Source organism: Malania oleifera, chromosome 11 (assembly GCF_029873635.1).
Source record: "Malania oleifera isolate guangnan ecotype guangnan chromosome 11, ASM2987363v1, whole genome shotgun sequence".
NCBI classification, from domain to species: Eukaryota; Viridiplantae; Streptophyta; class Magnoliopsida; order Santalales; family Ximeniaceae; genus Malania; species Malania oleifera.
The window spans coordinates 14,713,358-14,728,601 of NC_080427.1; the positions used below are offsets into that span (position 1 = coordinate 14,713,358).

General features: G+C 37.3%; 1 protein-coding gene across 2 annotated transcripts; it reads right to left on the reverse strand.

The window, feature by feature from the left end:
• Positions 1 to 283: 283 nt before the first annotated feature.
• Positions 284 to 3,867, reverse strand: LOC131168282 (probable pectate lyase 12). Of its 2 annotated transcripts, none has more exons than XM_058127602.1 (4): positions 3,295 to 3,867; positions 1,577 to 2,489; positions 882 to 1,084; positions 284 to 531 (listed from the first exon to the last, which is right to left on the reverse strand). In XM_058127602.1, the coding sequence occupies exons 1-4, from the start codon at positions 3,429 to 3,431 to the stop codon at positions 333 to 335; spliced, it is 1,452 nt and encodes a 483-aa protein (XP_057983585.1). In that variant the 5' UTR covers positions 3,432 to 3,867; the 3' UTR covers positions 284 to 332. The 2 variants fall into 2 exon arrangements, with proteins under 2 accessions (XP_057983585.1, XP_057983586.1); XM_058127603.1 differs by lacking the exon at positions 3,295 to 3,867 and adding an exon at positions 2,887 to 3,014.
• Between the last annotated feature and the right edge of the window lie 11,377 nt (positions 3,868 to 15,244).

Consider the following 15,244-nt stretch of genomic DNA (forward strand, 5'->3'; position numbering starts at 1 on the left):
TAAGCTAACTATGCCCTATTCTTTCACGATCCCCGGGCTAGAGACTGCTTAGCATATAGAAGTCCAAGTCTCAAATTGTGCAAACATCATTCTCACACCACTTGCGATGAAGTTGTGACCTAATTGCATGTTCATTATTTGTTGGGCTCCTATGGGTTTAACACCTTGGTGTTACCCATTGTAGAACCATTTACATTTAAATTAGACCCTGTCACATGGGCCAACAGCCCCAACACAAATATATGCAAATTTGCCTGTGTTGCAAAACCAGCTGCAGATTCTAAAGATAAAAATCATGACTTGATTTCTTAAAATCATAACTTGATTTCTTGTCACAATTGCAGGGGTCCTAGATTTGATGCACAAAATAACAAGAGTGTGGACAATACAACTAGAAAGTAGCAGAGAATGGAAGGAGGCGTTGCGGGCGACTCGTCGAATTCGTCATAGCCCCCGTACCAGTTTTCAGACACTAGGCCAATTCCTCCACTACTTGGCGCCCCTGCATACCACTTCCCCTCTCTGATGTCCCTGTTCATTCATCCATGCATTTGTAAATTTCACACAACTAAAAGGCTAAATCACATATTCACATTCTTTAAAACATTTGTATAAGAAAAAGACTTTGCATCGTGAACAAAATAGATTTTTCGAAATCATAATTAATAATTATCCTCACGAGAACAAGGAAAGGTAAAAACTCAAGCCCACAAAATCGCAAAAGCTAACTCAACTCTTGCTCATGCCCAATGGGCTTTTATTTTTATAAGCACAAATCCAAAAACAAAAGCATGTGCCACGAAAAGGAAAAGGAAAAGGAAAAGGAAAAGGAAAAACGAAAAGAGATAAAGCGGAACGGGCGAAAGGTGAAGGTGAAAAACCTGGCGGGCAGAAAGACGCCGGCGTTCACGGTGAGTTGGTCTATGTAAGTGGCAGAGATGGGGTCCACAGTGTCGGCTTTTAAGCTCTCCAGCCCAAGCCCACCAGACGGCACGAATATGGCTCCGTTCGCCATTAGGTCTCCATTGCTCCTCCACACCCAGTTCTTCCAATCCTTGTCCGATGTGTCCACGCGCTTCGTCACCTGCACGCGCCCCCCACCCAAACCCGTTAACCCGGCCCTCCGGTTTACCAGTCAGCACCAAGCTAAAGAAGTGCGGTTGGGGCACTGCCAATCACGTGATTCCCAGCCATTTATGCTTACCATTAGGTCCATTACTCTTACAAACCGTATAGATTGTACAAACATAAATTTACGTGAAACTGCTAAATATAAAATACATATTTATATAGAAAACTTCAAATTAAATTATAAATTTTTAAATAAAATTTACGTTCTTTTTACCAAATTTGAAGGCATGTTTTTGTGTTTTACCCTATCAGCTAGGTCAAGAACTTTCAAAAACAATTAAAGTTTGATTCTAAAAAGCAAGCTGATAATTTGATAATTTTTTGACGAATTAAATTTTAAAAGGCAAGACCAATAAATACCAGTGTGACCATTTTTGGTAAGATCATCATGGCATTATATCCTATCATTGTAAATTATTACACCAAACCCTAAAAGCAATCTTACCTCCTTGGCGTAAGGATCCGAAGGCGCAGTGTATCTATTGCCCTGGCTAATGATGGTAGGGTTACCGCTACCGCCGATGGCGTACATCTCCCACTCCGTGTAATCATTGTTCACCACGTGGAAGTAGCCGCGCCGGCACCGAGGCATCCGCTGCACCAGCCTCTCCCCGAAGTGGTTGAACGCCAGCGTCACATGCATATTCGTGTCCGGCTCGTATTCGTCGCTGTGGCCCAGCAGCATCACCTCGTTGTGGCGCGAGAAATGGCTGTTGGAAACCGTGATCCTCGTGGACCCCATCACCGCGTCGATCAGACCGTCATTGCAGTTCCACAGCCTGCAGTGGTCCACCCAGATGTCCGTCGCCCCGAAGATGGAGATCCCGTCGCCGTCTGATCTCGTGCGGTACCCGTAGTGCGATGGGCTGGAGCGCACCATGGTGTTCCCCGAGGAGTAGCAGTCATGGATGTGAACGTTGTGGATGATGATATTGGACACGTACTGGAGGGTGAGGCAGCCGCCGCCGCGAATGTGCACGTCGGCGCCGCGGCCGTCGATGGTTTTGTGGCTGTTGAAGATGAGCTCTTCCGAGAGGTGGATGCCCATGTCGGCCGCGAAGACGATCCAGAGGGGTTCGTCCTGGATGACGGCGTACCGGAGGGTGCCGGGCTTGGGGTTCACGGCGTCGTAATCGGAGGAGTCCGTGACGGTATATATTTCACCACCCTTGCCGCCGACAGCGTACTTGCCGAAGCCGATGGCGCAGTCGGCGAGCCTCTGGCGGTTGACGCTCCAGTCGGGGTCGCACCGCCAGCAGTCATCGATGGGATTGCCGGTGGCGCACGACGACGAGGATGATTCGCCGGTTTGGGAGTATTCCAGCATTTGTCTTCTTGACAAGGACGCATTAATCATTCTGTAGCAGTGGAAAAATAAATGATTCTGACAAAAATTAAAATGCAGAAGAATCCATTACAGACATTATATACAAAAAGAAATAGTAGTTAAAAAAAAAAAACCACAAACAAATCTGGAAGACTGAAACAAAGGATTTAACCTATAAAAGTACCAAAATGAAACTCAAAAAAAAAAAAACAAATTAACAAGGAGAAAATGCAGAGCAACGCAGATAAGGGAGAGACAAACACACAGATACGTATTTTATATTTACAGAGGTGGGAAAAAAACGTATAAAATAGAAAACCCACAATGCGGTGCAAACTACAAACAGGGGTTCAAGGAATAGGCACCAAAAATTACATAAGAACATAGTAGAAACAGGGGATTCAGGAAGGGAGCAAGAAACCACTTACCAGGGCTGAAAGCACATTGTAGCTGAGAAAATATAATGCAAGATAGAAAAGCTACAATGCGGAGCAAAACAGGTAAAAATGTTTAAGGGAGAACTAGAAAAGGAGAAAATAAGGAAGAAATTTTTTGGAAAATGCTACATTTTCTAGCTAAAAACAGAGCCAGAGAGAGTGGAGATTCAGTTAGAGCCAAAATCACATTTTTACATCAGAGAAAAATGCGGTAAAATAGAAAACCGACAATGTGGTACAACCAGATACGAAGTTTCAAGGACTACAACTGCAAAGAGAAAAAAGAAAATGTTAGGGTCGGAGGAGGGGATCCACCATTTTCCAGCTAAGAAGCAGAGCATTCAATAATGGAGTAACTAGCAGCTAGCCAGATCAAAATAAAATGTGGATTTGTCATACCTTTGGACGTCTTGAACAACGGCGTCGGGGTTGGGATGCTGACGAGGGGGAGTGAGAGTGAGATTCAGCATTGCTCTACAGAGTGGGGAAAGCGAGCTCAGAAGGGAGAAGAGGACAATGCAGGTCCCGTGGAGCATTGTTCATGCGCAGAGAGAGAGAGAGAGAGAGAGAGAGAGAGAGAGAGAGAGAGATTAAGATTTTTGTGTGATATTTTCTGGGTTTGGGCCTTAGACGATTAGTTTGCGCTGAGAAGCATTGTGGAAGAAGATTGAAGTGTGATTACAGTGATGAACACCGCAGTAACAGTCTAAAGCAAGTGGAGAAGAAAATTAGCTCTCTGTTTTTCCTTTTCTCAACTCACAGTCTTCTCCATTCTGTGCTTTTGTCTTCATTCCTCGTCAGTAATCATTCTAACTGGCTTTTGGTTTCACTGTAAAGTCTCTGTGTGTGTGTGTGTGTGTGTGTGTGTGTGTGTGTGTGTGTGAGAGAGAGAGAGAGAGAGAGAGAGAGAGACCATTCTGGTCTCTGGGAAGAGGATAATTAATAGACTAATTAATCATCTCATCCTTATTTACAGTTTTGCCGGCCTAAAAGGATATTAATATGGACAAAAAGACGATTTGACTTAATTTCAAAATTTATGATTTTAATATTTAATTTTTAAAATTCGTGAAATCAAAGTTGGTGAGATAGCCCACGAAGACTTTAAATGATCTTTATGGAATGAAAGGATTATGTTTAAGGAAAAGCAATAATTAATAGAGTTTTTATCAAAATATTTAAAAAAAATTAAAAAATATAAATACGAATAAAATTGAGAAAATTTACACAAATGTACCCAATGATTTTTTAAAAGTCGATTTGAACTTTAAAATAATAATTAAAAAAATATCAATCATCAACTCTTGTCGGCCAAAATAAAAATAAAAATAATTAAGAATCGGCTTTTCAAAAGTCGATTCTTGACTGTCCTCCGCCTTCCTTCCCCAGTTCTCCTTACACAAATGTACCCAACGACTTTCTAAAAGTCGATTTAAGCTTTAAAATAATAATAAAAAAAATATCAATCATCAACTCTTGTCGGCCAAAATAAAAATAAAAATAAAAAAATTTAGAATCGACTTTTCAAAAGTCGGTTCTTGACTGTCCTCTGCCTTCCTCTCCCGGGTTCTCCTTACACAAATGTACCCAACGACTTTCTAAAAGTCGATTTGAGTTTTAAAATAATAATAAAAAAATGTCAATCATCAACTCTTGTCGGTCAAAATAAAAATAAAAAAATTAAGAATCGATTTTTCAAAAGTCGATTCTTGACTGTCCTCCGCCTTCCTCTCCCCGGTTCACCCCCCCCCCCCCCCCACCCCAAAACATCAAATTCCACTTTAAAGTGCATATCGTAAATATTTTTTAATTTAAATAATAATAAAATATATATTATTTTTAAAATTTTAATATTTAAATAAAAAATTATAAATAAAAAAATATTTTTAAATATCATTTAATACAAAAAAAGTAAGTTAATTTTTTAGTTTCAAAATATTATATAAAAATGAATACAATAACAACAATTTTTTAAATAATTTACCTTTGGAAATATTAAAACAAAAAAGGTCATCTTACTTCCTAATTACATAAAAAAATTATTTAGCATATAATTAAGAATGAAATAAAATTGAATTAGTCTATGTAATTATATATATATATATATATATATTATAACTTTTTTTATTTCATTACACTTTTCTTACATTCCTTTATTTGATTCAAAAATTATTTTTGATTTACACATTAAGTACAATTAATGTGATGGGTCACTTCCATTATGATCTCTAGTCCTCTTTAGACACTGATTGCGATTGTGACCTTCTTCGTGACAAAACTCACACTGCATCATTCGATTACCCTCTCGTACATCTATTTCAATGATAGGGAATCTGATGCAACAGGGTTTCCTGTTTGAGTTCAATACAGATCGGTCGCGACTCGATTTTTTGCGGTGGGGGTGTGGTCGACTGTGACGGCGAACGAGTCTTTGGCTCGTTGAGCTGAGTTTAAGTGTCATTTAATACTAAAAATATTTTTCACTTTTTATTTTATTACACTTTTCTTCCATTCCATTATTTCATTCTACTCACATTTTTTTTTTATATTTTAATATACCAAACATCAATAAATTTATAATAAAATTATATTCTAGTGAAAGTAATACAGGACATTTCAAAATGAAAAAAAAAATATTATTTTATATAGGAAGATTTTAAACTTTAATATTTCTTACCTAACCGACTTTCAAAAGTCGGTTTGGATTTAAAAACAAAAAACTTGCACAAAAATCTAGGCACAAAAATCAAAAAAAAAAATTGAAAATGTCAAAAATCGACTTTTGAAAAGTCAGTTTTTGACCTGCACACATCACACAAAACTGTCTTCTTAAAATATATATTTCTTTTAAGAAATATATTAGGTCAAGGCTCATCAACCCGCCAGCCCTTTACTTTTACACGTTTCATTCATAAAATTGACGCACTCTGTCTTTCTTCTCTCTCTATCTCCATTGTCTCCCTCTTTGCTAGTCTCTCTACTTCCTAAAACCCTAACCCTCTTGATTTTTCCTCCTCTCCATGAGCAATTTCCTACCATGGAATTCAACTTCCACTCAAACTATCAAGGTTGTATGAGACCTCTCTCAGCACCTTCATGAATTTTGTAGTACGTCCTTCACCCCCCATGATCCCCCACAATACTCTGCAGGTTCCAACAATTTCTACTTCACTTTTGTTTATTGAATAATTATAAAAATATTACTTTTTTTTTGTATTTTATAAAAATATAATATATTTGTACAAACCTGCAAAAAAATAAATTTAAAATCCATATTTTATACTCTCAAATGTAGGCAAGAAATATTAAATTTTAAAATTTTTCTATATAAATTTACTGATGGTTGGTATATTAAAATAAAAAAGAATTGGAATATAATGAAATAATGAAATTGAAGAAAAATGTAATGGAATAAAAAAAATTATAACAAATATATATATAAAATTACATAGACTAATTCAATATTATTTCATTAATTATATGTTAAATAATTTTTTTTATGTAATTAGGAAGTAAGATGTCATTTTTTGTCTTAATATTCCTAAAAGTAAATTATTTCAAAATTTTTTGTTATTGTATTCATTTTTATATAATATTTTGAAATTAAAAAAATAACTTACTACTTTTAATTCATTTGATAAATAAATAAAAAGTAAAAAATATTTTTTGTATCAAATGACACTTAAAAATATATTTTTTATTTATAAATTTTTATCTAAATATTAAAATTTGAAAAATAATATATATTTTATTATTATTTATATTAAAAAAATTTTATGACTCCCACTTTAAAGTGGGATTTGATTTTGGGGGAGAATCGGGGAGGGGGGTGAGGCAGGGAGCAGAATCGGGGAGGGGGGTGAGGCAGGGAGCAGAACCGGGGAGAGGAGGGGGGAGGGCAGTCAAGAACCGACTTTTGAAAAGTCGGGTCTCAATTTTTATTTATTTTTTATTTTGGCTGATAAGAGTTGACGGCTGATGTTTTCTTTTATTATTTTAAAGTTCAAACCGACTTTTGAAAAGTCGGTTAAATACATTTGTGTAAATTTTCCCAATTTTCTTCATATTTGTATTTTTAAATTTCTTTTTAATATTTTGGTAAAAAACTCATAATTAATATATATATATATATATATGTGTGTGTGTGTGTGTGTGTGTGTGTGTGTGTTTGTGTGTGTGTACTTTTAAGATAATTTATGTACACATTTATGAATGCGTCATATTTAATAAATAAATTTCATTAAACAAGTAAAAAAGTTATAATTTCGCAACTCTTTATTTTTAGAAAAATCAATTCAAAATAAACCCTTCAATTTTAAAAATGAATAAGAAAATTTATCACTTAAATTACAAAACATACAAATAATAAACTCTCACTTTCTTTTATAATTAGAACCTTTTACTTAAGACACCATGTTGAAAAATGATGTGAGCGAGCCAAAGCCAATTTTGTATGTATATTTTCACAAACAATTACAAGAAACAAAGCACAATTTTTATATAAATTGTATATGGTAGTGTACTAATAAGGTGAATAAACAATATCTACCTTTTAACATAAATTACTTTCATAGCTTTGTTTAATTAGTATTCTAGAGAATCTATCTTAGTAGAAGAACAACTAGCAATAGTTTTGCAAGCATAATGTTATAAAAGCAAACATGACATACACAAGAGCACAATTTGTATTATTATTGCAAACTATAGTATAACAGATCTAGCTAAACTGGTAGGGTTTTTTTTTCTTATTTAAAAGAATCAGAATACAAATGGAAGCAAGTAATAGAGGGTCTAGAGGGGATTCTCTTAAATGGGTCACTTCCCATGTTGAAGCTAAATTGACTTGAACTAGGATGAGGCAAGGGAAGTGAGTTGGGAAGGAAAATAGAGAGTAAGATAAGTGATATCATGCTTTAAGGGTTGACCTTCCCTTTATAAAGCTAGAGCTTGGGAGTTTATGGTGGCAACACGCATTGCAGGTCATAATGGGGTGGATTTGGATAATTATATCCATTATAAATGTTATGGCTCCTCCATTTCATTAGTGTATGCATGTCCATTTCCCTTATGAGTTTTGGGGTTGTCCATAGTTTTATCCCTAACGTGCGGCTATCTCTTGCTGGTATCAAAATTTTCTTTTATCAAGTGCCTTAACTCTGTTGCTTGAACTTTGCAATCAAGTTGCATAGTAATCAGATTGGATTATAAGCTAGGATGACTCTTTGTTTTTTTTTTTTTAAGTTAGGAGGCTTCGAAAACATTTTTTTGCAAGAACTTTCAAACTTCAAATCGATGGGTTCTAAGAGAGTGCAAGATGCACTCGTAAATGCATTATTTTCTACATTTTGCCTTAAGAACATGTTGTTAGCATTAATGTTTCATTCACTTTGTTTTGATGATGATAAACTATTTTATACTAATTGTTATGAAAATCATAAAAATTAATAGTTATCACTCCTTCATTTTCCACCTCCATAAATTATGTCCCTTCGTTTTCCACCATAATAAATTATGTACTATCCTTATTGCCCTATAAAAAGGACCCTCTCTCCCTCTTACTTTGACATACACACATAAGACTAGGAGTAGGCATACAAATAGAAAGGATGAGAGAAGAGGGGAGATAGAAAGAAGAGAGATAGTTTGTATAAAGTTGGTTTCAAATCATTTTGTAATTCCTCCAAAGATAGTGAAGTTTTTAATCTCATTCTCCCATGTAGTAGGCATAGCCGAACCACGTAAAATTTCTGTCTTGTCTCCATTGATTTTTCTACATCTTTTACAACACATTATCAGCATAAGACTCTAATTATTTGAGATATTTCGTTAAATCCTATTTAATTTATTTTTGTAAGTTTTACTCCACAAGAGTATAATATTCTCCAAAAGAGAATATGTCTTTTAAAGTTTAAAGAGTACTCATTCCCAGAAATGATGGTAAGATAGTTCTCCTGAAGAGGTTATATATTTAAATCTCTCGCTTATATATTTAATCTCCCAAAGAGATAGACCTCTTGAAGAGGGTATATTTTTAACCTCCCGAAGTGATGTAATTGGTGTATTCCTGAGAGGGGGGTGAATTGGAAATTTAAAAATTTTCACCTAGGTTAGGTTCAAATTCACAATCAGTAATTCACAACCTAGGGTATGTCTAAGCAAATACCAATTAGCCAATAATATAAAACTGAGCAGATATATAAAACAGATGCAGCATGTAACAACCCAGAATTTTTGCATAGGGTTTGTCGACGAATACAGGGGATTCGTTGACGAGTGCATAAGGGACTTTGTCGGCGAAGCCACGTCTTGTCAACGAGAAAATACCGAGAGAGGTTTTGCGGCAACCTAAAATTCGTCGACGAGGGAGGAAGTTCGTCGACGAAATTATTGAAGAACTCGTCAACGAGGTGACGTGTCTTGTCGATGAATCTGACCCTATAAATAGTGAAAAACTCGTATTTTTATCCATTTTCAGCGCTTCTCTCTCTCTCCTCTCTCTCTCTACATCCCTCTCTCACTTCTCTCTTCGTTTCCGAGCCCGTTTCTTGTCGGATCGAAGATCTGAGGCTATCACGACGCTCCTGGCGTATTTCTTTGCAAGTTTTCAGGAGCTAATCGTTGGAAAAGTTGGTTTGGATTTCATCCCAATCTCAGGGTAAGACATTTTATTCAGTATTTGTCTTTCCCTTAGTTACAAGAAATGTTATAGGTAAGAAAATACTAATATTCTGTTATGGGGGATTTTGTTTTCAGGATATTGATCTAGGAACCCTGCGGGTATAAAGCCAAAATTTTATAGGGGCTTTCCAAAGTTAAGGTAAGGGAAATATGTCATGCTAAGAGTTTTCATAATATTATCAGAGATTTCATAGAAATATATGTATACCAGTTTATTATACAGTATTTACAGAATATGAGTTTAAATGTTTGTATGGCCTGAGTAGATTTCTCATGAGATGAAGAACTTATATAGCTTTTATAATATATCATACTATACTGAATACACAGATATAGACAGTATATACAGTTTATATAGTTTTTCCCAGTATATGGAATTATATAGAATATACAGACATAGATATATATATATTTACAAAGATTATACAGAGAGATATACATGCATATACAACTTTTATACGAATAGTTTCATAAAACAGATATATATATATATATATATATATATATATATATACATATACATGTATACATTTTTACTTAGATCAGCATATGTATATTACAGCTTCATACAGAACAGTATATACTGAGTTATAGCATAGCATGTTTCCTATTACCATAACAGACAGAGCATATAGACAGAGTATATAGACAGATATACAGAGGTAGCATCAAGATGCTATAGATACAGTATACAGAGATTACAGTATTTACAGTACAGAAAGATAGCGTTATGGTAATTTTGGAAACATGATGAAAATAGTAAAAGAATATATATGTATATATATAGTATCAGATCCATATGGAAAGATTACAGACAGATATAGTACAGATATATATTACAGAGCATGGTACCGTTGCTATATACAGATAGAGTGCAACCACATATCTCAAATAGTGTGTGGGTACCGTCAGCCGTGCTCGGAGAGTATGCAGCTCTCCAGTTCACTGGGTGGAGGGGGCTAGTTTGACGAGGTAGTAGCCAGTCCCTAGCCTAGGAGTGGATGCAGTTTGGCCGAGCTGAGGTAGTGTAGAGTATATTGACTTATCTGGAGGGCCGACTAGATGAAGTCCCGCCTATGGGCCGCACAACCCTGTCATGAGGGGTCAAATCATGACGTATAGAGTCCCAAAGATAAGCACAGTTATGTATATGTATACAGTTTTACAGTATATGATAAGTATAGTATGATATTAGAAGTATGAAAAGTAGAAAATCCAGATGAAAAGAAAGATATGCTTTACAAATTATTTATTGCATTACAGTTCATTTGCTATTTAAAAAGTATTCTTAACTTAGTTGCCACACACTAGTAATAGCATATTTCCACTTACTGAGCGTCGATTCACCCCATTACTTTAACATTTTTCAGGTGAACCAGTTAGGCGAACAGATCAGACTCGCGGATAGAGAGTATTTTGATTACCCTAGTTATAGGGTGAGTTTTGATAGAGTTTTTGTATTTTGGGGAAGATGATGCTGGAGAGATTTGTTTTGTATGGCTATGGGTGATATACACTGGATTTTGGTATTGTTTAGTATATATGTAGATGGTTGTATGATTTGTGTTTCCGCTGCATAGGTATGTATATATGTATATGTATATATATATATATATATATATATATATATATATATATATATATATATATATAAATGGTAAGAATTTTGAGGATGTTACATTTTGGTATCAGAGCCTAGGTTGCTAGGTTCTGTAGACTCTAGAGTGCAGCAGGAAACAATACCAGAATATAAGAAAAAGATTTGAGGTTTTATTCAGTGATCTGGATACAGGATTTTGTGATTGTTTATGTATTTTTCCTGGGGTGACGATTTCAGGAAAACCATAGTAAACTGTCGATGAGTCATGTGTTTGGGTTGCAGGAGTGGATTTTGGGGTTAGGAGCATGAGGGATAGTTAATAGAGGATTTGGAGTTTTAGTTGAATAAGTTAGGTCTGTAGGAAAATAGAATTTTGAAACGGTATTTTATGTGCTAACAGGATGGACCCAGGAGGCAATAGTGCTTACGCCAGTGGGAATGATGGAGCTGGACCTTCTGGCACAGCAGGAGGGGATTCAGATGCTGTGCTTCGTAGTATGGCTCAGCAAGTTATGGTTGAGATAGCGCGGAGTTCTAGAGAGCTGGGAAATCCATCCTCAGCTCAGGGATGTACCATAGAGAAATTTATGAAGATGAATTCGTCAGTTTTTTCTGGAGTGACTGACCCTACAATTGCTGAGAATTGGGTGCAGGAGGTAGGGAAGATTCTGATAGTACTTCAATGCACCGACGAGCAGAGAGTTATGTACGCTACATATAGGCTGGTAGGGGAGGTCAAGAGATGGTGGGCAACCACCAGGTTGTTGGAGGAGCAGAGGGCTATATCAGTGCCAATGACCTAGGCTCGTTTCAGGGACGTGTTCTTCGATAGATATTACCCTGCCTCAGCCATAGAGGCTCGAGTACAGGAGTTTCTGAGCCTGTCCCAGGGATCATTGACTGTCCAGCCATATGCAGCGAGATGTATTGAGCTCTCGCGTTTCTGCCCATATATTGTCTCCAATGAAGTGAAGAAGGCCAGAATGTTTGAGAGGAACCTGAGGCGAGACTTTAATAGACAGGTGGCGATACTGAGGATCCAGGATTTTACAGAATTGGTTGACAGGGCCACTATAGCGGAGGAAAGTCTATCTAGAGAGACGGAGAAGCAGAGTCAGAAGAAGAGGGCTGCGCCATCGAGTTTTCAGGCGGGTCCCAACCGAGGCCCATGGAAAGGAGGTAGATTTGGCGGAGGCCAGAGATAGATCGTTGAGCATAGTGGATTTCAGGGCAGACAACTTCCTACCATTTGTCCTAGATGCCGACAGAGACATCTCGGTGAGTGCCGACTGGGGGAAAATGTTTGTTATGATGCGGGAGGCCCAGTCATATGGCTCGATCATGTCAGATGCCGTCGAATTATGCACAGGCTCCCAAACCGTTTCAAGGTGGATATCAAGCGCCCCGTGGTGGTCAGTAGAGGAACATTGCACTGACGAGGGTCTATGCGTTGACACCAGGAGACGCTGAGACGGCTGGAGACATGCTCACAAGTACTCTTACTGTTTTACCATATAGAATGATTGTTTTGTTTGATACAGGTGCCACCCACTCTTTTATATCGGCAGGATATGTGAAAATAGCTGGAATAGAGACACAACCATTAGATATAGAATTGTCTATGGGTACGCCGATGGGATCTATGATTAGATGTAGGAGGGTACTTCAGAATTTTCCAGTAAGTATTCAGGAGAGAGTGCTTTTAGCCGATCTTGTGGTCCTGGATATGTAGGGATTTGATGTGATACTGGGTATGGATTGGTTAGTTATTTATCACTCTAGTATTGATTGTCATCAGAAAGAAATAATTTTTAGACCCCCGGGTGAGCTAGAATTTAGATTTACGGGTTCACGCGTACATGCCTCGCCACAGTTGGTGTCGGCTATTCAGGTGAGGAGAATGCTACAGGGTGATTTCCAGGGGTATGTCGCATACATAAAAGAATTTCCAAAAAAAGTATTGAGACAAGCTGACATACCAGTAGTGAGAGAGTTTTCAGATATATTTCCAAAAGAATTACCTAGTTTACCGCCTGATCATGAGATTGAGTTCACTATAGACTTGTTGCCGGGATCTGCACTAGTATCTAAAGCATCGTACAGTATGGCTCTAGTCGAGTTAAAAGAACTGAAATAACAGTTACAGGAATTGCTGGATAAAGGTTTCATCAGATCCAATGTGTCGCCTTGGGGTGCACCAGTTCTGTTCGTGAAAAAGAAAGATGGAACTATGAGGTTGTGAATCGATTATGGGGAGATAAATAAATTGACAGTCAAGAATAAATATCCACTCCCTAGGATCGATGATTTATTTTATCAGCTCCAGGGGACCCATCTTTACTCTAAAATTGACCTGCGGTCGGGTTACCATCAGGTGAAAGTTAGAGCAGAGGACATTTCGAAGATCGCTTTCTGTACAAGATATAGGCATTACGAGTTTTTAGTGATGCCATTTGGGTTAGCTAATGTACCAGCGGTATTCATGGATTTGATGAATCGGTTATTCCATCAATACTTAGATCAGTTTGAAGTTGTGTTCATCGATGATATACTGGTCTATTCAAGAAGTTTTGAGGAGCACAACCATCATTTGAAACTACTGTTGCAGGTATTAAGGGAAAGAAAATTATATGCAAAATTCAAGAAATGTGAGTTCTAGTTAAGGCAGGTTACTTTTCTTGGACATGTGATCTCAAAAGTAGGTGTATCGGTTGATCCAAGTAAAATAAAGGCAGTGGTGAGTTGGGAAAGGCTGGGAAATGTTCAGGAAGTCAGGAGTTTTCTGGGATTAGCAGGTTATTACCGGCGTTTTATGGATGGTTTCTCCAGGCTATCAGGTCTATTAACACGACTTATGAGGAAAAATGTAAAATTTGAATGGACCGATGACTGTGAGCAGAGTTTTCAAGAGTTAAAGTAGCGGTTAGTTTCAGCTCCAGTACTGACTATTCCATTAGGGGAGGACAGTTTTGTAATATACAGTGATGCCTCTTTGAAGGGTCTTGGATGCGTGTTGATACAGCACGACAAGGTCATTGCATATGAGTTTAGACAGCTTAAAAAATATGAGAAGAATTATCCTGTCCATGATTTAGAGCTTGCTGCAGTGGTGTATGCTCTCAAGATCTGGAGGCATTATTTATATGGTGGAAAGTGCGATATTTTCACGGATCATAAGAGTTTGAAATATTTATTTACGCAGAAAGAGTTGAATATGAGGCAAAGAAGGTGGCTAGAGCTTATTAAAGACTATGATTGTACGATTAGTTACCACCCAGGAAAAGCAAATGTAGTGGCAGATGCTCTGAGCAGGAAATCCGGGGGACCCGTACTGGCAGCTATGGAGATTCAACACTCGATTTTGGTGGATTTGGAGAGGCTCATTATAGAATTGGTGGAGAAGAGTCCTCAGGAAGTTATTGCCAGTCTAGTGGTTTAGCCTACACTATACAAGAGGATTAAAGCAGCTCAAGACGATGATGCAGAGTTGGCAGCGGTGATGGCTAGAGTACGTGATGGTCAGGGTGAGGAGTTCAACATATCAGATGATGGAGCTCTGTGATTCAGTACTAGACTATATGTTCCTGCAGATACTGAGATCAAGAGGACTATACTGGAGGAGGCTCATAGATCCCTATACACGGTCCATCCCGGCAGCACTAAAATGTATAGGAACTTGCGAGAGTATTTTTGGTGGAGTGGAATGAAGAGAGAGATAGCTGAATTTGTTCAGCAATGTTTGGCGTGTTAGCAGGTTAAAGCTGAGCACCAGAGATTGGCAGGACAGTTGCGGCCATTGTTTATTCTAGAGTGGAAGTGGGACCACGTTTCGATGGATTTTGTTACGAGGTTACCACCAGTGCAACAGGGATTGAATGCAATTTGGGTAATTGTTGATCGTTTGACGAAGACTACCCATTTTATTCCTATTAAAATCGGTTATTCCACGGAAGGAATGGCAGAGATATATATTCAGGAGATAGTTTGTGTTCAAGGAGTATCAGTATCCATAGTTTCGGACCGAGATCCTCGATTTACTTCACGATTCTGGAAAAGTTTTCAAGAGGTTAT

Coding starts and splice junctions, on each gene's coding strand:
- LOC131168282 (XM_058127602.1), bottom strand. CDS start 3,431: ATGCTCCACGGGACCTGCATTGTCCTCTTCTCCCTTCTGAGCTCGCTT. Junction 2,490..3,294: donor GTTGTTCAAGACGTCCAAAG/GTATGACAAATC, acceptor CCACTGCTACAG/AATGATTAATGCGTCCTTGT. Junction 1,085..1,576: donor CGGATCCTTACGCCAAGGAG/GTAAGATTGCTT, acceptor GGGCGCGTGCAG/GTGACGAAGCGCGTGGACAC.